Below are 22441 nucleotides of genomic sequence, written 5' to 3'. Positions count from 1 at the left end.
AAAAAATTGGGGGGCATAGTTTTGTTATTTACTGTAGTTCTTGCAAGTAAATAGAAAAAAGAGTAGGTTAATAACTACTTGGCAATTATCAGGTGACTCCATATTTAAAGGAGCCCAAATATTCTATACATTATGTGGCATTTGCAGTGCAATGCAAACTGTGTGCTATGTGGAACTTCAAATTGGACATCAAACCTGGAAATAAAAATAGGATACACTGGAAATTAAAATGGATTAACGATATGTATTTTTGTGATTTACTAGTTAGAGCGCAGGACTCAGTCAAGAACCCTGGATTCTATTCTCAGCTTAATTTTCTTGCATGTAGTTCAGCTGCTTTTATTGTTGTTTTTAAGGATGTGATGGGTTATATGGTGGACCTATTTAGTATACTACTTTAAAAAAAATTAGATTCTTATATTAGGCCCTGATTTTGGAAAGCCTCTAAACCTGTTCTTAAATCCACCTCTATTCAGGAAAGCACTTAAGCATTTTCTTAAGTTCTGTTGAAATCAATGAGACTTAAGCACATATTTAAACAAATGCTTAAGTGCTTTCCTGAATAGAGATGTTTTCCTGGGTCAAGACCTCCTGCTGCACAGAAGGAACACAATAATTCATTGCAAAATACACAGCTAAAATTTTCAGACTGGCGTGCTTAAAATTGGACACCTATATCTATATGTAAGCACTTAAAATCCCCTACATTTCCCATTGACTTTAATGGGAGCTCTGGATGCCCAGCATCTCAGAAACCAGGCCATTTATTTAAGTGCCTAAATGAAAATATAGGCACCTAATCCAAATTTGAAAATTTTGGCCCACATATTTTGGGACCCACAATTTTTGGAACAAAGACATGAAGTCCCAGAGTTCATGTGTTTTTAAAAATTTACATTTGGGCATCATTTCCCCCCCCTGCTTTCACCATATGTACATCTTCTCCACTTTCTTAGTAACAAAATCCTTGTACTTCATTTGATCTTTCTGTAAAATGTGTATAATGATACCTACTGCACATCAACATTTTGAGGTTCATTTAGAAATGTTAAATTTTAATTGTGGGAGAATAGACCTAAGTCAATAGTATGCATGGAATACCACACTGGATCCAGAAAACACAATTCCAAAATATACTGGGCCACATTCACTCATATGTTCTGGCTCCTTATGCTGCTTGGGTGATACAAAGTAGCTGTATATTCAGTTTAACTTACTAAAAGTCTGGTTTACACCTGTTTTGCATTGTTGGCGCATCAAAAGCAGCCATGGCATACCCATGAATCTGACCCACCGTGTTTACAAGACTACTAAATCTTCATCATTACATTAATGATTGGTAGCATAGGAGATACATGCTTCCTCATTATATGATATATTGGCCCAGATTTCCCCCCACATTTGGATTGCTTTGTGCTATTCATCCGTACAAAACATTACAGCTGCTGCAGTTAGCTGTGGGAGAATCAGAGCAGAGCAGAGGGATTCTCTGGTGAAGCAGAGCCAGTAGACCTGCTCCTACATCGCTCCCCCTGCCTCTGGCTGTGATAGGGAACACGGCCTAGGGAAGGGAGGTGCTTTGTTCCAGTAGTCCCCAACTGTTATAATAACTTCTTGGCAATCAGTATAAATTAGAACACCACTCAAGTTGCTGTAAACTATTGCAGAGGACAATCCACCCCACAGCCAGCCTGAGATTGAGAGAGTACAATCGTAGCTTACAACATCCCCCATCTGTTGTGCACTGTGTGATCTTCAACTATTGTTTCTGTCTAATAATCAAAACTAGCATATTACATTTTAACAGCTATCTGAAATTTTTCAAAAATCCCTTATAATGCAGATTAAGAGCTGCATTTTTCCATGTGTTTCACAAAAGATTCACAGGCTGATGTTCATATTTTTATATATGAAAGGTATGGTTTGGGTTACTTTATATACATGGAGTTTGCAGATCTGATGACCTTATTGTGGATCACACACATTTCATATGTAGGTTACTGGATAAAAATATGTGTTAAACATATACAAATCATATTTGATACACATTTAGTTCATCTGAATTATATGTACAAGTGACAAATAAATATGCCATACATTTTATGATAAAAAGTTTCTTCAGTCTGAATTAGGTAGTTTGTTTTTCTATGAGCCTATCAAACAATACAATTACAATACAAATAATTATGAATTATCCCAAGATACTAATCACTACTAATCATTATGTTCCTATATGCAACCTAAGCATGTATTAACCAAGCTCAAGGACAGAGTTCACAATTTACAAGATCAGTGGCCAAATATGTCAAGGTATTTGAAGCATTCATAGACACCTGCTTCTCTGAGGCCAGTGGTACAGGATCTGCTGAAATTGTGTTGAAGTTGAGACATAGGGGTGCAAGCCTCAATTCCATTAAATTTTATGCTCCCATGATATTAAGGGCTGACAGTATTGTTGGCACTGAGACTAGATTTCAATACATCAGTGCAAAACTTTTCAGTACAAATTAAGTGAACACATCAGGCTGTCCATTATTTCTTGCTGTGTTCTTCAGTCAAAGATCTGATCCATCTGTTGCTATCATACCTTCAATTGCCTCAGCAGAGTCATGGACCTTCTTATGTCAGGAATAAAAGACAGAGTCAAGTATAAAGTGGAGTTCCATTAGTGCAGAGCAGGCAAAGCTTCACTTGACATGGAGTTGGTATTGATGGCCAGAGTAGTGCATTAGGTCATCAAAAATTCTAGAGTCGTTATACATTAAGATTAAATTGATGAATTGTCTGTTGATGGCCGAAAGGGGGTTTTTGAGGTCTGGCTTTGGGACTGATCTGGCTGATACATGCAACACTGATGTAGAACCTCCAGGTCTGCTAGGCCGACTTTATATTAGATGTCTGGGAAACATCAGAGGAGGCCCAGAGGGGCTAGATGGGAGCTAACAACTTGCAAGGACATTTGGAAGCAAGTCTCATAGCTGTGCCAGTCAAACTCTTTTCCTGGGCTCAAGATTCAACATTTATGCCAGTCTGTGAGGGACATGTCCAACCACACTCTGAACACTTCCTAAAGATGCTGGGCTGCAAGAATACAAAGAGTTGGCGATAGAACAAACTATACAAAATAAAAAACCTACAAGTTTTCTCTTGCCAATGGATAGGAAGGCCTCAATTCTTTGACATAGCAGGAGCTTCCAGGCTTGGCATCCTTGGCATTGATTAATGAGGATAGCACTGAGCGCTGATGGAGCCAGTCACAAAAATTCTTTACATCTACTACAAATGAAGGTGTTGAAGCTCCATAGTTTAGAAAAGATTACTCCTTGAGAAAGCTGACAAGACATTGAGCTGAAGCAGCTCAGCAGGCTAGCAACAAAATGTTTTATCACAATGGAGGCCTGGTTTCAGCCTATTGCTTGCCAAAGTGTTGCAAAGGTGACTTTCTCCATGTCTGAGGAAGGAGGGTAGACTTTGTGACTTTGGTTTACTCCTCTGCGTTCAGCCTTTGGAAAAGCAAAAGGGAAGAAGGGCTGAGATTTCAGTGGTGAAATGATGATCCAGTTTGATGGACCATGAACTTAACCATTTTTAAATAGGTCCTCAAATAAAATGTGAAGTGACCACCTCCCCATTCTCCATCACACAGTTTTTCTTCCTTTCCTCAGATAGTCTCTCCACGAACTTCTGCATCAGTCTTCATTCCCTTTCTACCCCCTAAGCCATGCACCTGTATGCATGTCATTACCCAAGCATAAACAGTCTTCACCCACACCCATGCATACCAGATATATGCCAACATCCATACACACTAGTCACACACCAGGACGTGCACTAACACTAGCGGTAGACAGGCAAGAGTACCTTCTATAGTATCGTCAGAGGAGCAGAAGGGTTCTAGCTTTTCAAGTCGTCTCAGCTCCCCTCCCCTCCCCCTGAGACAGAAAAGTTCCTCCCTCCCCATCCCCACAGACAAGAGGAAGGGAGCCAGGTGGATGTTTCTGTCTCGGAAGGTAGCCATCAGAACCCACCTCTCTCTTCAGGCAGGGTTGTTGGGAAGCAGGATTATTCTACTGTCCCTCCCTATGTAGGAGAGGGGCTGACTGTTCTTGCCCCTCCATAGGAAAGAGGCTATAAGAAGAGGGTTGATTATGATAGCTGAATTGCCACTAGCAGAGTGAGCAGGGACTTTGAACTCCATCCCGCTGTTGCAATGTGCCCTGATTTCACCACACATCCAAGCTCTATGTAGAGACAGCACATTCAAAGCCAGTGGAGTACAGATCAAAGTCCTGTACTGCATTGGACTTCCAACTCAGGGGCAGACTGACAGGACACTCCAAAGTGCTGAGCCTCTAAGCAGCAGGATTTTCATCCTTGTACAGGGGAAGACAACAACTTTGTAAGCCCATCTGGACAAGTCTAACCTAACCTAAGTCAATGCCTTCAGAAAAGAGTTAAAACCCCTTGTAGCATATGCCTTTTCCTTTGTTTTTTTAGTTGCTTAATAAAAAATAATCATTGTGTAAGTACCTGTGAGGATTATAGAAATCATATAGTATACAAAATGTGAGATTAGTCATGGCCAGGGTTGGGAGCCCCTGAGGCTTAGCAGAGTCCAGTGGCAATGTACTGGTCAGGGAGTCTGGGTGAAGCCTCTTCAGCAGTTGCAGTTTTAGCATGTAACAGTGGGTATATATCTACATTGCAATTAAACACCCATGATTGGCCTGTGTCAGCTGACTTGGCTTATTGGGCTCAGGCTGCAGGGCTGTAAAATTGCGGTATAGATGTTTGGGCTCAGGCTGGAGCCTGAGCTCTGGGACCCTCCCCCTAGCAGAGGTGGAGCTCCGGGGAGGTGGGGCTGGGGGTGCAATTTTAAAATGTCTTCGCAGATGTATTAGTTTGTGCATTCAATTAAGATAATTAATTCATTGTTGTTTCTCTCTCCTCTCCCCCACCTTGTTTTTCTTCTCCCCCCTCCCTCCATATCTGTCTTCCTCTCTCCCCTTATTTCTCTTTTCTTTTCTTGCTCCTCTGATTGGCATTCTGCTCCCTGCTCTGCCTATGTAATTTAGGAACAGCGTGTCAATCAGAGTTGCTGCAGGAATAGTCTCGCGGTGTGGGAGTCCAAAGAGCAGCGCTCCCACACCACGGGACACCTTGGTCAGTGGCAAGACTGTCCTGGACAATCCAGGACAATTGTAAGCCATGTTATATATTATTTAGGAAAATACATAGGAATTATGTCTTATATGAGAAACAGTTTAATGGTTGAATTGGGACCATTTTAACTGACCAAAGCTAGAATTTAAATGACAAGAAGTACAATGAGCCTGTTGACTAACATTACGTTTCATGCCACTAATATGGGAGGCATAATAATGTTTGCATTTTGTATTCTGCTAACACTAATTCATATCCTGTGTTTGCAGCATTCATTTGTTTGACTTGCATGTCTACATAAACTAACAACTTAATAACTATGGTGATGGAAAATCCTTCAATGCAGGTTGAATATGTGGAAAACCAAAAGCAGCATTAGCATGTCTAGTCCTCTGTTTTGTATCACACTAGTCTGTCCCGTTTACTGTAAGTTATCTGTCATAGGCTGTTTTTCAAATTATCTACTGTGTATCATTTGTAATCCTACACTGTAGTAGGGTACAAAAAGAGGATTTTCCTATCTTCAAATATTGGTTATTCTTTTGTTGATGATTTATTTCTTATAACACAGGTGCTCAGTTTTCAAACAAGCCTCCAAAATTGCACACACATTTTTGCACTATAAATTGAATAGCTAGATGCATAGTTACACAATTTGCTCATGCAAATATGGATTTTACATGTATAATTTTGTGGGTGCAATTTCAGAAGCCAGCTGGGAAATGAATCCCTATTTGTATACATGCATTTGTGGAGACTATTCAGAATGTATTGGAGAAAAATATATTTGGGGTGTAGGAAATAACACAATGAGTCTTTTAACAGAAGAGTGGTCATTGGGGTGGATTGGAGTCTTCTGGGATCCCACTTTTTTACCTTCTCTACAGCTCGATGTCAAAATGACCTATTCAAGCTGTAATTGACAGGACACTGCTTCCACTGTGGTTCTCCCCCAGAACTTGAACATATTGTGACTGCTATACTCCCAGCTGCTGGTAGCCTAATGAACTTAGGATCAATCTCTACAAGGCAGCCATTGTGCTGTTGCCAGATCAGAGGGCTGGCCCCAGACTGTTTTTTTGTTTGTGTGAAGCTTTGTGTGCTTCAAAATGAAGTCATTCCAGTACAGTGCATCTATCCTCACAAAGTGCCATCAACATTTCTCCATTCTAACTTGAAAATTGCTTTCTGCTCCAGCATTGTTCAGGAACTGTCAACTACTTTGAGGTTTTTTTATCATGTGGACTGGAGTCCACTAGGGACCATAGGGAAACCTTCAAAGGCATGTCATTTATGACCTGGCTTGAATCCAATCATCCAGAGTGAGAGACTAATGTATTCACCCACTATACCACCTCCTTCATTCCAAAAGTTCTCCATATATTACTGAGTGAATATTTTTATTTATCAAATGTCCCCAGCTACCAACAGTCTTATTATGGATGTATTAAATTAATACAATAAATTGATGTCCCCCAACACACCAAATACAAACCCAGCCCCAGCACCCGAGAGAAGCCTGTGAAAAGAGACATACTTTGCAGGGTATGCTAAATGTCAGCAAACTTGGATTCTGTCAGACTACTAAGGGAAATAAATACCAGAGTTGAGGAATTTCCAGTAAGATCAGCTAGCCATTTAAATTTGGGGACTATTGGCTTGAGTGCCTCAGCTGATCATAATTACTCTGGTAGTATGTGGGGAGAAAGTGATCTCTCACATAGCCAGTAAACAAGTTATACAAAGCTTTTTAGCTCAGAGTTAACAACTTAATTTTTTCCTGGAAGTCAGTGAAGCAAGAAACTGATGCAATATGCTGTCTGCAGCTAGCATCACTAAACAAGATCTTCCAAGTTGCCCTATTTGTGCATACTATTATATAGGAAGGAACCATAGATAGGTGCAGGAGGCCTGCAGTAGCCAAACAGCTAAACAGCTTTGCAGGATATTTACAACAATCAGCTAATTTAAAAATAAAGGTCTCTAGTTCCCATTCAGAACTGACTATAGTTCCTATTGATCTGCTTTTCTGCTTGTTCATGTTTGGAGAATGAATTAGAATGACATGTGAATGCAATGAATAGCTTCCTTTCTTAAAATATATGAAAATGGCTATGACCACCATGCATTCTGCAATATCTTATTTTTGTTTTAAAGAGTGCATCAGCATACATGTAAAATCATGCAGGGTACTGTAAAAACGTTAGTGACTTTGTTGTACTGATATGATTTTTTTTTTAAATGATGTTTTCTTCTAACCTTGATTAAATTTGATTTGATCCATTATATTCCAAAGCAGGCTATTTCCAGTGTCAAATAACATTATTTTTACTCCCCTGTCCAATATCCATGAAATGTTAAGTAAAAGTAATGACAAAAAAAGATTGTGTAGCCTAACTATTACTTGAATATTATGATGTTATTATAATACACTCCCATACATACATGAGGATGGGAGAACATGAAGAAGTTTTAGGTTTCACAAAATCTTTAAAACTTTTTTGAAAAGTTCTCGATGTTTTGTAACACATTTTAGAATGATGAGAAAAACATGTGCATTCCTTCTCAGCACCCAATGGAAATGGCTTTTTAAGGTCTCGCTTACATCTTTTATGATATGAACAACTTTTTATCAAATCTCAGATTATAACTTTGTCGCCCAAACAGATTTCCCAGGTTTGGATCCTCTTATTCTCTCTCTGACCATGCCTTTCTCTTCTTGGGAGTATGCTCTCTCTCAGGCTTGCTTTTTTTTTCTTTTTCTGTTATTAGAGCATGCGCTCTCGAGCTAGCCACCTTGCTCACTTTTGTGTCCGACTTGGCACCCAGGTCCTCCTCTCTGCTCATCTCTTTGCTTTTGGGCTCACTCTCAATCTCAGTTGCCAGGACTTTTTCTTTGGACTCTCTCAGGTGACAGCGGCTTTATTTGTCTCTTTCATGTAAGGTCCTCTCTGATGGCCCAATCCTGTTTCCAATGACTTCACTAGGAACAGGATTCTCATTATTATTATCATTTTTATTATGCTTGCACTAATCAGAGTCAGATTGTACTATGTGCTGTACACGCACAGACCAAGAGACAATCCCTGCCCCAGAGAGCTTATCCTAATTCTTTCTGACCTGCCCTTTCTACTTCTTTACTCTCCTTCCTAAATAGCTCTGTCTCTTTTTTTTCCTGCAGTCAGGCCTCTTTTTCTCTCCCTTCAGCAACTTGTACCCTTTCCTCTCAACCCTGACTCCACTTCCTCTAAGACCTCTCCCCTTTTCTTCCTCTCTCTTCCAAATCTCCCACTCCCAACTTTTCACCTAGCCACTTAATTTGTATACCCTCCCAATGCTGCAACCTCTGCTCACGCATGTTTTATCCTCCTCTTTCTGCTGCTACATCTAAATATTTCACTACAGACTTATTGGTTAGCTGAAGGGAGGAAGAGAATTGTCACTCATATCTTTTTCCACTCCCACCTAACCATCCATAGAAACAGCAGGGCTAATTCTGTTCTGACTCACACAAGTATAAATCTGGATTAGGTCCATGGAAGATGAGTTACAGCTGTGTAAAACTGGTGTAAGAACAGAATCAGGCCCATTATTGCGAACAGAAACTAAGTCTGTAGTGATTCAGAGTGCCTGCAAATATTAAAGCCCATAACATTAGAGTGTGTCTACATTTTTCTAGAATTCATTCCTCCTATCTCTTAATGTGCACACATTTTCTTTAAATTACTGGAAAGAAACCGTTAATACTTGTATTATGTTTTAACTTGCTTTCCTTTGGAGGCAGGGAATTGTCAAGTAAGTATTAACACACAGGAAAAGCACAGGTTTCTATGAATGTGCAGTACAGAATGCATAGGTCACAAAGGGTAAATATTCTTAATTTATTACAATGCAAATTTCTCACCCTCAACACTGACATCTTAAGTTTCAAACAAATTAGCGATGACCATAGACTTTTTAAAAGTGAAAATGAACTTGATGCTGCTTTTCTTTTACATTTCTTTTATGAATCACAATGTGAAAATAAAGCACTGAATGCATATGTGTATATATATACATGTATATGTATATATAAATACACACAATATTTGTGTGTATATGTACTGTGTATATATATATATATATATATATGTGTGTGTGTGTTTATATTTTCAAAATAAATTTTGTGTTGGCTACTTATTTACTGATTGTGTCATAGTGATAGTATCCTCTTACTTTCATCACAAATCCTGGCTTGCTTTTGTCATAAACTTTAACAGACATTCTTAGGTGAAGAAACGTAAAATCAATTCATTTTAAAATTACACTAAAACAGAAAAAAGAGCAGGAAACATGCAAGAAAACAATTGATGCTTTTCTGAATTGCTCATTTAAAGGTCTCATACTAGTTCTGGGTTCAAATTGGCCGTTGCAAAATGTTCTAGCTTAGCTTAATGTTTTATATGGAATGAAATTTTATGACCATTTACTTCCCATCTAGTCTCTGGTGGTGATTATACCATGGTTTGGTTCAGTTATCACTGATGATTACATAATGTGTTTTGACTGAACACTTTCAGAGAAAATAAAGGAACCTTGTTTCCCTGAGAGCAAAAAAATAGAAACTGTCTCAGTACACAAGTTGATCTACCAAGAATCAATAGGAATTAGGCTAAATTATGAGATGAACTAGAATACAAACAAACATCCATTGTGTGAAACTCTCAGCAGCACTCATGAGACTGTTGTTATGTTTCCAACAGCTACAGTTTCTATAAGGCACTCTGAAATAACTAAAATACACAAAAGTATACTCTCAGTTCAGTATAAAGTGTGTGGGAAGCATTAATATAGCTTCCTTTTTTCTCCCTGTCCTGTAGGAGCTTTAGTGCAGAGTTTGCCCAGTGATGCCAGGGTATGACCTTTCTGAATTTGTAGACTGGTGCACTCTTTAATTTCTGTTTTAGTTCTTGCTGGCATGCTTGAATAGCATGGTTTGTGCCACACAGGAATGACTGATCAACTCTGAAAATGCTTGTGCATGATTAAAATGGCCAAAATATTTGTATAAACCGTACTAAGTTTCTTACTTGGTTTTATTTGCCGCTTACAAGGGGATCAAGGTAACTCTTTCCTCTTTTATTGTCATAAGATCACCTGCTGATATATTTTGTTAATGTATATTTTGAGCTTTTATTTGCCTGGTTGAGTTGTGGGGGTTTTGTTTGTTTACTTTCTATTTGTTTATTTTCGATTTTGTTTTGCTCTTCTAGAGTCCAACTTTCTGTGCTATATAATGTTGCAATAAATACACTAGCTCTATGCTTTGTGAAACGTTGCCCTTAAAATACCCCAAAGATTATATTACCACAGAAAAAGCAGCTCAGATTAAATAAAAAGGAATAAGTTATCATTTACTGTTTGTATCTGAAGTGATTTTTTTGCCAAGTAAGGATTAATTATACAAGGATTACAATGCAAGTACAGCAGGCATTTCAGATGTATTAATTATCTTCTTTTTTTGTTTTCTCTGTGTTTGTTTCAGGCCACCAGTTAGCAGAGCTGCTCCTCACCCTGAGAAACTGCAAAAGAATGATATCAACAAAAAAAAGAAACTGGTTGAGGTCAGGCTTAGCACTTTTTCTTCTTCTTCTTTTGTAGTATTAATGCTTATTGGGTTAATTTCACCCATACTTTGAGTGCAGACTAAAGTAATGTATAGGCTTGGTTGTGACTCTCTGTACATCCCTAATTTACACAGACATTTGATATATTAAACATGTAAATACTAGTTACACATTGATTATTTGCACATGCAGTTATCATGACTGCATACAAAATCAAAATGGTGCCCCAAATTATGCTGTTTTTTTGTGTATTATGGAGTGCACATTTTTCTGAAAATGTAGTCCCTAATTTTAAAAATATATGTTCACTACATGCATTGAGCAAGCCAAATACTATAGCTATCTATGGACACCATTTGCAGCAATTACCTTGTCTGTCAATATCACATAGGTTTTAAAAATAATCTGTACGATGTGACCCACACACTAGTTGCCTTCAGTGCCTCGGGAAGGCACATATTAAAGAGAAGTGCAGGATCTGCAAAAACTTCAGACCTTCCACTCTCAAAGACAGGGACATCAGATTAAAAGCCCTATTAATGGAGGCTGCCCTGTGCTCCACGTCAGAACCATGCCGCTCCGACTCAGCACTGAGCACCTCGGCATCAGTGTGGAGTGCTCCCCCAGCACTGGGATCTTCCTGGCACCGCTCCCCCTCTTCCATGTCTAAGAAGAAGTATAAGAAGTCGCAGTCGAACTGAGGTTGTTCCCCGGCACCATGCACAACTACCCGGGAAATTGGAATCCCCACATGAGTTGAGACCCCTGCCGGGCTACTCATCTTCCCTGGAGCCACTTTGGGCAGTGGCTATTCCACCCAGAACACCGAGCCCAAATCAGGATCCACCACCGACTCCCATGAGTGGTCGGGGCCTGTAATATTTCTTGGTGCCTTCAACGCTGGAGGTGTTCTGAGCGGCAAGAGACTTGATGTCTCTCCTGGTGCCACTCATGCCTCGGGATCTGGGCCCATCTTCGGCGGACCCCTCGAAGGCGGGTTCCCTCTAAAGGGAAGCCCACAATGAGACCCTCCCATCTGGGCCTCCAACATGGCACCAATCTCCTTCGTGGCACTGATCTCCTTCACAGCACCAATCCCTAGCCCATTGCTCCCCATCACCACGTTGTCACTCTCCAGCCGGCCAATCTCTGCCTGCCTGGCACCGATCCCCGGCACCACAAAGTGCATCTCTGGCACCAAGATGCCAGTCGTCGTCTCTGAGGCATCTCTCCAATCATGACGTCTGTCCCCGATCAGCCAGGTACCAGCTAGCATGTGGCAGCTTCAGCCCCACCCAGGTCTCCCAGGGAGGAGTCTTCCTCTGGGTGTGAGTGTGAGCCCTCCCAACCCCCGAGGCATGGTCGGCACTGATCCCATGGGCCAGAACCGCGACAGGCCCACCGTTGAGCCCCTGGCAGTCCACCCAATAGCCACCCCAATGGCAGTATTGGGCCCCCTGGGGGTTTCCGCCCATGAAGGGCTCATATTCAAACCCCTCTGTGGTTTCTGAGGGCTAGACCTTAGCTTCAGCACTACAGGCACCGGCGCTACAGGCATCAGACTCGGAGCAGTACCTCGGCACCAAGATTCTGGCAGCCCCTGCACAATTAGCACCTGTGGCAGAGGAGGAACCAGCCACACTGCCTATAGCTGCGTCCTCCTCCTCTTCCCCGGATGAGGCAGTGACCGGGCCTGCCAACCCTTTGCCACCTGATGACTTCCATGCCCGTCAAGAGCTGCTCAAAAGAGTGGCCTCCAACTTGGGACTGCAAATCAAGGTTCTCAAGGAACTGGCTGAGAGCCTATTTGACATCTTGGCTGCAGTAGTTCCTTCTAAGGTGGCCTTACCATTGCACGACAGGGGTGCTAAAACTAGTAAAAGCATTGTGGCAAACGCCATCTTCTCTGCCTCCAACTTCAAAGAGGGCAGAGAAAAAGTACTATGTCCTGGCCCAGGGGTTTGAGTACATGTATTCCCACCCTCCCCCGGGTCACTGGTGGTCTCAACAGACGATGAAGGAGATAGACGAGAACAAACTGGACCTTTTCGGAAGTTTATTCGACAGCCAGTTTCCAGTTACGTATTGCTAAGGCTAAGATTTTGTCATGGATATTTTTAGTAAAAGTCATGGATAAGTCATGGGCAATAAACAAAAATTCATGGAAGCCTGTGACCTCATCCTGACTTTCGCTAAATATATTCCTGACAAAATGGGGAGGCGGGTTCAGCACCCACTGCTGCCTGGAGTCCCGGGTCCTCCGCCACTGCAGTGAGTGGGAGCTCTGGGGTCCCCCCAGTGCAGCAGCTGAGCAGCTCTGGGTGGGGCCCGCCACCCCCGGCAACAGGGAGCTCAGCGGCTTCCCCGCCACGTGTGGTGAGTGGGAGCTCCGGGGTCTCCCACCACTCTTGGGGACTGGCCTGCTGCGGGGTCCCCTCACCCCCCATGGTGGCTGGGAGCTTCGGGGGGTTCCACTGCTGGAGCTGGACAGCTGCAGGATTCTCCCACGGCAGCTGGGAGCTGTTGGGTCCCCCCACCGTGGCTGGGCAACTGTAGGGGGTCCCCCAACCACCTGCCACAGGTAGGCAGCTGCATGGGATCCCTCTGCCACCCACTGTGGTTGGGCAGCTGCAGGGTCCCCCCGTCACCCACCATGGCTGGTCAGCTGCGTGGGGTTCCCCCACCATCCACCATGGCTGGGAGGTGTAATGTCCCCCCACCAGGGTGAGGGCTGGGAGCTGCAGGGGAGCCAGCTAGGAGCTCCAGCCCCAAGGCAGAAAATGTTATGGAGGTCTGTGGAAGTCATGGATTCCGTGACTTCCGTGACCTCCATGACATCATTGTAGCCTTACGTATTGCCAACCAGCAAGCTCTACTGGGGCAATACAATAATAACACCTGGAACTAGATTGTCAAGTTTTCATAGACTCCCTGCCTCAAGAGGCAAGACAGGAGTTCTCGGCCATCTTGGAGGAGGTTAAGGCGGTGGCAAGGGCCTCTCTTCAGGCGGCACTGGATGCAGCTGACTGTGCCTCACAATCTATGTCCTCAGCTGTGACCATAAGGCATAGTTCATGGCTGCAGTCTTCTGGGCTGTCAAACAAGGACCAGCTCTCTTTTCGCAGCAAATGGACACTAGGCTGCACAGGCTAAAGAACTCAAAGGCCAGCCTCCAATCCCTCCGGTTGTATACACCTTAGGCCACCAGGAGACAGTTCCAGCCACCTCCACTGCCACCCAGATACCCGTGTCCACTTCACCAGCCCTCCTATAGAAAGAGGGACAGAGGTTATAAGCGGCGGCAATTGGCCCCGTCTTCCTCAGCCTCCCAACTGGGTCCTGCTCACCACCAAGGTGGTTCGAGGCAGTCATTTTAAAGGTGTGCCCAGCTAAGGGTGACACACCAGACTTGCCCCTGGATCCAGCCCCTCCTCTATTCTTGAATCAGCTTTTCCCATTCCTTACTGCTTGGTCCAGAATCACCTCGGACCATTGGGTGCTCAACACCATAACATCTGGTTACATCCTGCAGTTATCCTCCATCCCTCCCTCCCACCCCCCTTCCCTTTCCCTCTTCAGGGACCCTTCTCACAAGCAACTCCTCACCCAGGAGGTGGAGACCCTCTTGCAGATAGGGGCCATGGAGGAAGTTCCTCAGAACATGAGAGGAAAGGGTTTCTATTCACAGTATTTCCTAATCCTGAAAGCTAAAGGGGGCCTCAGACCCATTCTAGACCTGCGATGCCTCAACAAATATCTCAAAAAGTTGACATTTTGTATGGTCTCTCTGGCCTCCATCATCTCCTCTCTGGATCCAGGAGACTGGTTCGCCGCCCTCGATTTGAAGGATGCATATTTCCACATTTCTATTTTCCATTGGCACAGGAGATTCCTCTGTTTTGTGGTGGGCCAGAGTCATTACCAGTTTATGTCACTGCCCTTCAGTCTTGCCTCCGCTCCAAGGGTCTTCATGAAATGTATGGTGGTAGTGGCCGCCTACCTGAGGCAGAGAGGCATACAGATTTATCCGTACCTAGATGACTGGTCAATCAGAGGCAGATCGTGGGTCCAGGTCCAACACAGCCTTGTGTTGGTGCGAGCCACTTGTCAGGATCTCAGCCTGCTTATAAATGAGCAAAAATCAACTCTTATCCTTGTTCAGTGGATACAGTTTATAGGGGCAGTGCTAGATTCTACCTATGTCAAGGCCTCCCTACCAGAGTCACGGTTCAAGACCACGACAGACTTCATCACCCATATGAGAGCTCACCCACTCACAACTGCCTGGGTATGCCTCAAACTACTGGGCCACATGGCAGCATGTACTTACGTGGTCCGACATGCTCGCCTACACCTCAGACCACTGCAGGCATGGCTGGCCTCAGTGTATGCCCCTGCCAGATACAATCTGGACCTAATGGTCACAGTTCTGCCACACATTCTGTCATCCCTGGTGTGGTGGACAGACCTGCATGTGATATTGGAGGGGGTCCCCTTCATAACTCCCTCCCCGTCAATGACACTGGTTTCTGACGCTTCAGACTTAGGGTGGGGAGCTGATGTCAGCACTCAAGGTCTCTGGTTGCAGGAGGAACCCCCCTACACATAAATATCAGGGAACTCAGGGTGATATGCCTGGCTTGCCAGGCGTTCCTTCCCTACCTGAGAGGCAGGGTAGTCCAAGTTCTAATGGACAATACCACTGCTATGTTTTATATCAACAAGCAGGGCGGAGCCTGCTCCTCAGCCCTGTGTCAGGCTGTGGGACTTCTCCATCCAACATACCATTCATCTCGTAGCATCGCACCTCCCAGGGGCCAGGAATGCACTAGCAGATCTCCTCAGCAGGTCCTTCTTGTCTCACCATGAGTGGTCACTCCACCCAGAGGTGGTCAATGTGAGCTTCCACAGGTGGGGGACTCGCCAGGTGGATCTGTTTGCCTCCAGGCAGAACAGAAAATGCTATCGATTCTGTTCGATCTGAGGGCTCAACAGCAGCTCCCTGTCTGATGTTCCCATGGTTGGGGGCACTGACCTACGCCTTCCTCCCGATTCCACTGATGCACAGGACCTTCTTAAAGATCAAGTGGGACAGAGAAAGGATTATCCTGATAACTCCTGCATGGCCACACCAACCCTGGTTTGGCATGCTGTTGCAGCTCTCAACAGCAGCGCCGCTAGAGCTCCCACTCTGGCCGGACTTACTGTCCCAGAATCACAGTCATATGCTGCACCCAAACCTAGCATCCCTGCATCTGACGATGTGGCTGCTGCATGGCTGAATGAGGAGGAACAAGCATGCTCAACTCAAGTCCAGCAAGTCCTGATGGGTAGCAGAAAGCCCTCCACAAGGGCAACTTACCTGGCCAAATGGAAACGCTTTTCATGTTGGGCCTCAGATCAGAATCTGTCTCCTGACCAGACCTCACTACAATCCATCCTAGACTACCTGCTGCACCTCAAAGCACCAAGGCCTAGTGCTCTCATCTATCAACATCCACTTGGCAGTCATCTTGGCCTTCCACCCTCTGGTCCAGGGCAAATCGGTTTTCTACCATGCTATGACAACTAGATTTATCAAAGGCTTGGAGCAACTTTATCCTCAAGTTCGCTACCCTATCCTGACTTGGGACCTGAACCTGGTACCATCAAGGCTCATAGGGCCCCCCTTTGAGCCATTAGCCTCGTGCTCACTGCTGCTCCTCTCGTGGAAGGTCTCCTTCCATATTGCAATCACTTCGGCCCGAAGAGTGTCCACAATTAGAGTGCTCATGTGGAAGCCACCCTATATACTGTGTTCTACAAGGATACGGTCCAGCTGCAACTGCACCCAGCCTTCTTACCGAATGTGGTGTTGCAATTTCACAATAATCAGAACATTTTCCTCCCGGTGTTCTTTCCGAAACCTCTTAAATCCAGTGAAGAACTAGGTTACACACTCTGGATGTTAGACGGGCCTTAGCTTTTACATCGAGAGGATCTGACCCTTCTGAAAACCAACTCAGCAAGGTCTGCCCATCTCTTTGCAGAGAATGTCTTCATGGATAACAGCCTGCATCAAGTTTTGTTCTGAACAGGTAAAGGTACCCACTGCCGGCAATTGTAACCACCCATTCCACAAGAGTGCAGGCCTCAGCAGCAGCCTTCCTGGCCCAGGTGCCGATTCAAGACATCTGTAGAGCCGCTACCTGGTCGGCTGTCCATACCTTTGAGTCCCATTATGCCATCATCCAGCAGGCCCGGGACAATGCCAGTCTCAGCAGAGCACTGTTGCAGGCTGCATGTCCGTGAACTCCGAGCACACCTCCAGGGATACTGCTTGTGAGTCACCTAACATGGAATCGACATGAGCAAGCACTCGAAGTAGAAAAAACAGTTGCCTACCTTTCATAACTGTTGTTCTTTGAGATGTGTTGTTGATGTCTATTCCATGACCCGCCCATCACCACTGTTGGATTCAATGGCAAGAAGGAACTTCATATCGTGGCGCCTCATATACTGGTGTATAGGTGCGGCACTCCAGAGAGCATCCAGAGCCAGCCCTACAGATACCACTAGGGGAAAAATTTCCGACAACCGTGCACATGGGCGTACACACACCTAACATGGAATGGACATGAGCAACACATCTCGAAGAATAACAGTTATGAAAGGTAGGTAACTGTTTTTTACACATAAATTTTGCATTGTAATTTCTTTGTATTAATTTGGGTGAAAAAAAAATAAATGTAGATGTTTGTTGACCTTAAATTTACCTTGAATAGACCTTAAAGAAACAACCAGTTTATAGCTGACTGATTTATTTAAGAATCAGAATATGAATTAAGTGGTCTAGTCAATCAGTAGTATTGTAGATAGTCAATGAAAATACCATCCTCAAAATAGTAGAATAGGGAAATTTTACTAATTATTGTTTAATTATTTCTTTGTCTCCCAAAATATTTGCTTGTCTACAGGGGCGGCTCTATGTATTTTGCTGCCCCAAGCACGGCAGGCAGACAGCTTTCGGCGGCATGCCTGCGGGAGGTCCGCTGGTAACACAGATTCGGCAGCATGCCTGCGGGAGGTCCGCTGGTCCAGCGCCTTCGGCGTACCCGCCGCCAAATTGCCGCCGAAACCGCGGGACCAGTGGACCTCCTGCAGGCATGCTGCCGAAGGCAGCCTGACTGCTGCCCTCACGGCGACCGGCAGGCCGCCCCCTGCGGCTTGCAGCCCCAGGCATGTGCTTTGTGCACTGGTGCCTGGAGCCACCCCTGCTTGTCTAATTAGTTTAGCACCCCGCTTTATCTGATCCAAACATGGTTTGTAACTCCCTTGTTTGTTTTTATTCCACTATGTAATCTTTTTTCTTTACTTAACTAGGAGCTGGCTTTAGACCATGTTTTTGGATACAGAGGATTTGATTGTCGCAACAACCTTCATTACCTCAATGATGGTGCTGATATTATTTTCCACACAGCTGCAGCAGGCATAGTTCAAAATCTTTCCACAGGTAATTCACAATGAAACAGTACTGCGAAATTAAAAAAACAAAAACACACCAAAAAAAACAAAAACAAAAAATCTATGGCCAAGACAACCTTTTCATTTAACAATCATAATTTTGTCACTTTCTTACATATCTTTTTTCTTTTTGTTTCCTGGTAGGGAATTCATGTAAATTAGCCTATAGTTGTTGGTTACTGTACTGTAGTATGAATGTAATAGGGTGCCACTGTTTTTTGTGAAGCCACCCTGTTCCTGTGAGCGGATGTAGCTCCTGTGAGAGATGCTATGGAAATCCTTGCAGGCTTTTGTGACTGTCCCTTGTTAAAATCCACTCTGAATATAAGAGAGATGGTAGTGGCTCTCTAGGAAAAGAGGGCCTAGGGTTGAGTTGAATAGGGTTACAATATTTCAGGTTCCCAAAAAGAGGGAGCCTGTGGGAGTATAGTTGGGAGAGCTAGAGGGAGTACCTGTGGCATGGGTACTCACTGGAGATGGGGGGCAATGTCACACCGTGTCATGGTGGCAATGCGGCTAGCGCAAGCTCAGGACACAGTGCCAGCCATCACTCACCACATTCCTGCAAGACCTCCCCACCCCAGGGATGGGAACTGGGGCCTGGGTGGGCGGAATACAGGAGCTGTGGCTTTCAGGGGAATGGACCAATCAGCTGTGGATGCAAGGGAGGAAACAACCAAGGAGTGGACCTACTGGGGCACTTTCTGAGCTGCAGCTTGTCTGCTCTGTAGAAATCCTGGATATTTCCTGTTGTTTGAAAAATCCACCCAGAGAGAGAAAGGAAAAAAAGAGGCAATGTCTGGGAAAACCAAGACATATGGTAACCCTAGGGCTGAACAGTCCTCAGGAATGAACCCTAGGAGGAGCCCAACCTGTTTTTTCATTTTGAGTTACTTTTTTTAACACAGTCAAATCCCAGGAAAAGAGTAGTTTTACTCATTTGCACAATGTGTGTATGTTGTGTTTTGGAGAGGATAAGAAAACAACCTTCTCTTCATATAACAAACAGGAGGAGGAACAAGAAGTCTGGCCATGCTCCACAGCCCCAACCAGTGCTTAATTTGTAATGAAAAAGGTGCTGGGGCTCAAGCAATTTTTTTACTTTCATAACTGACATGACAAGCTCAGAGGTGCTGGGGCTATGAACTGCCAAGCCTAGAGGTGCCGGGGCTCAGCCTTGGCAAGCCCTGGCACAAATTAAGCACTAGCCCCAACCCTTCCATATGCCCCAGATTTCCATGGAGAAATACACTTGGAAGTTAATACTGCTTTTAGCTGTATTTACTCCCTCTCAGTCCCAGGCCTTGTCTACACTAGAGTTTTGTCGACCCAAGTTATGCCGACAATCAAAAAACGATATAATTCTATCACTTGTGCATGTTCACACAACGTTCCTTCTGTCGGCGGAGCGTATCCGCATTTGGTGCACTAGCATTGACAGTGAGAGCAGTGCACTGTGGATAGCTATTCCACTGTGCTACTCACCACCTTCTGCAGCAAGCAGTTGTGGGAAGGTGGAGTGGATCAAGGTGCATCATGGGTGTGGGCTCAATGTTTTTTCTATCCCATTATTCCATGGGCTTCCGACTGCATTTCATGCCATTTTTAATGGTCCCTGATTACTGTGCACCCGTCATCTCTGCCTGAAAGGATGGATCCTGCACTGCTCTCTACTGTTGGGAGTCACTGTTATGAACACACCATGACTGCTCATGCAGTATATCATGAGCACCCAATCTGAACAGGCATCCAAGGTGCTTCATCTGCTGTGTGCCATGGAAAGAAACACCACTTTTGGCATTGATGGAGCAGCTGCACACAGTGGACCGTCACTTTTGGGCTCGGGAAACAAGCATAGAGTGATGGGATTGCATCACTATGCAGGTCTGGGATGACGAGAGGTGGCGGCAGAACTTTCGGATGTGGAAAGCCACCTTCCTGGAACTGTGTGTGGAGCTCGCCCCAGCACTGCGGCACAAGAACACCAAAATGAGAGCAGCCCTCTTGGTGGAGAAGTGCGTGGCGATCACTGTGTGGAAACTGGCAGCTCCAGACTGCTACCAGTCAGTCATGTATTGGTTTGGAGTTAGGAAGTCCACTGTTAGGGTTGCATTAACACAAGTGTGCAGGGCCATTAATCACATCCTGCTACAAAGAACTGTGACTCTTGGCAATGTGTGTGAAATAGTGGATTGCTTTACAGCAATGGGATTCCCTAACTGCGGTGGGGTGATAGATGACTAGCATATCCCAATCTTGGCCCTGGACCATCTTGCGACAGAGTACATCTATAGAAAGGGGTACTTCTCTATGGTAGTGCAGATGCTTGTGGACCACCGTGGTCATTTCACTGACATCAACACGGGGTGATCAGGGAAAGATGCATGACTCATACATCTTCAGGAACACTGACCTGTACAGAAAGCTGCAAGCAGGGACTTTCTTTCCAGACCAGAAGATTCCAATGGGGGATGTTGAAATGCCCACAGTGATCTTGGTACCCCCTGCTTCCATGGCTCATGAAGCCTTACACCGGAAACCTGGACAGAAGCAAGGAGCACTTCAACAATAGGCTAGGCAGGTGCAGAATGACCGTTGAATGTGCGTTTGACAGATTAAAAGCACGCTGGGGCTGCCTTTATGGCAGGTTTGACCTGAATGAGGAAAATATTCCCATGGTCTTAACAGCCTGCCATGTGCTCCATAATATTGTGAGACTAAGAATAAAAAGTTTTCCCCAGGAATGGATGGAGCACAGAGGCAGATCACCTGGCAGCTGATTTTGAGCAGCTGGATACCAAGGCTATTAGAGGGGCACAATGGGAGGCTATTTGAATCAAGGAGACTTTGAGGCACCATTTTGACAATGAGCACCAGTAATGTAAGTCTTTTTATATAGCACTCTGCCATGCTTTGTTAACTTGCCGCCTTGCATGAAAATTTTGATGATTCCTGACCATAATTTGTAGTCTGCAAATGTTCCAATTGCCACTGTATATTAATTCCAACAGCAACCACCGTGTGTAGGAGACAAATAAAGATTATCTTTCAGAGAGTATGTTTTTATTAAAAGCCAATTAACAACACACAGAAAATGTTTGGTGGAAAGAGAGATAACAGTGAAGGGCAGTGTCCTGATATAGGCTCTAATTCCTGTGTATAACTCCAGCTATCATTTTGGAAGCTGTCTGAAGGGGTGGAGTGAATGGGGTACTGAGACGGGCCAGGAAGATGCAAGGAATGGGTGGGAGCAGTTTGGGGAGGACGTGGCAAGCAGTGCCGTATCAGCTGTTGGGGTGAGGGGTGAGCATGCATATATTCTGCCTGCAGTGCAATCAGGGACTTCAACATCTCCGTTTGCTCCTCTATCACATTTATCATCTATGCAGGTGCTCCCCTGGCTCTCCATACCAACCTGCCTTCTAGTTTCTAATTTTCATTTAAAGTCTCTCTCCATGCCCTGTGTTCTTGGTTTTTGGCATCTGAGGATTGGCGCATCTCTCAAAACATGTCCTCCTTATCTGGCAGAGGCACTCCACTGGTGTGTAGGGGGTTCTTTGAAGGCCACATCTGCAGAAGCACAAGAAACAGAAGCATGATGGTTATTGCAGCATTGAATCATTACAGTAAAATACACCTCTTTTAAAATATGAATCAGTTTCTCACTGTCCCTTGGCAAGCACACAGCTCAGCGAACACCATAAATATGGTGAGTTTGCCTGGCAGAGGCAGGGGGCGCTTAAGATGGGGCAAAGGGTCTAGGTGTTTTTTTAAAGGGATCACTGCAAGGGAGTAGGGATAAAATTACAAATTCTGCCACCATTTTCCACAGGGAGGGGTCATTAAAGCCAATATCCTGAGGGTAAGCAAGGGTGCATCTCCTGTATGCATGCGGCTTCAGACTGGGTCCATATGCTGGTCATTGTGTGCCACTTTGGTCCCTGCACAGGTATTTGCCAATTGGAGCGGGAAAGTTTCCCCAATGGGGGAAGGAACAAAGCAGCTCTGCCAAGGAACCTTCAGCAGAGGATTGGCAAGTACCTCCAGAAAAGTTTCCTAAAGATCTCTCTGGAGGATTCCTGTGAAATCTCAGTGTGCATTAACACATGTTCTGTCCTACTGCGTAGCTGCACAGGGGAATGTGAAGCACACACCAGCGCAGCTAGTCT

The 22441-nt window shown here is 44.5% G+C and overlaps 1 protein-coding gene across 2 annotated transcripts in view; it reads left to right on the top strand.

The window, feature by feature from the left end:
* The window catches only part of EML6 (EMAP like 6), a 321992-nt gene that overhangs the window by 268651 nt on the left and 30900 nt on the right, over positions 1 to 22441 (top strand). The window contains exons 28-31 of one of the 2 annotated variants that reach the window (XM_026653192.2): positions 8944 to 8958; positions 10257 to 10265; positions 10688 to 10766; positions 18132 to 18261. In XM_026653192.2, the coding sequence (XP_026508977.1) occupies positions 8944 to 8958; positions 10257 to 10265; positions 10688 to 10766; positions 18132 to 18261 (233 nt within the window). The remainder of the gene's footprint in view (positions 1 to 8943; positions 8959 to 10256; positions 10266 to 10687; positions 10767 to 18131; positions 18262 to 22441) is intronic. The other variant, XM_024215452.2, reaches the window with a different exon arrangement.

The sequence above is a fragment of the Terrapene carolina genome, unplaced genomic scaffold (genome assembly GCF_002925995.2).
Source record: "Terrapene carolina triunguis isolate 2854851 unplaced genomic scaffold, T_m_triunguis-2.0 Scaffold132, whole genome shotgun sequence".
NCBI lineage: Eukaryota > Metazoa > Chordata > Testudines > Emydidae > Terrapene > Terrapene triunguis.
Note: the sequence above shows the minus strand (reverse complement) of the source record. Positions and strands in the feature narration are given on the sequence as shown.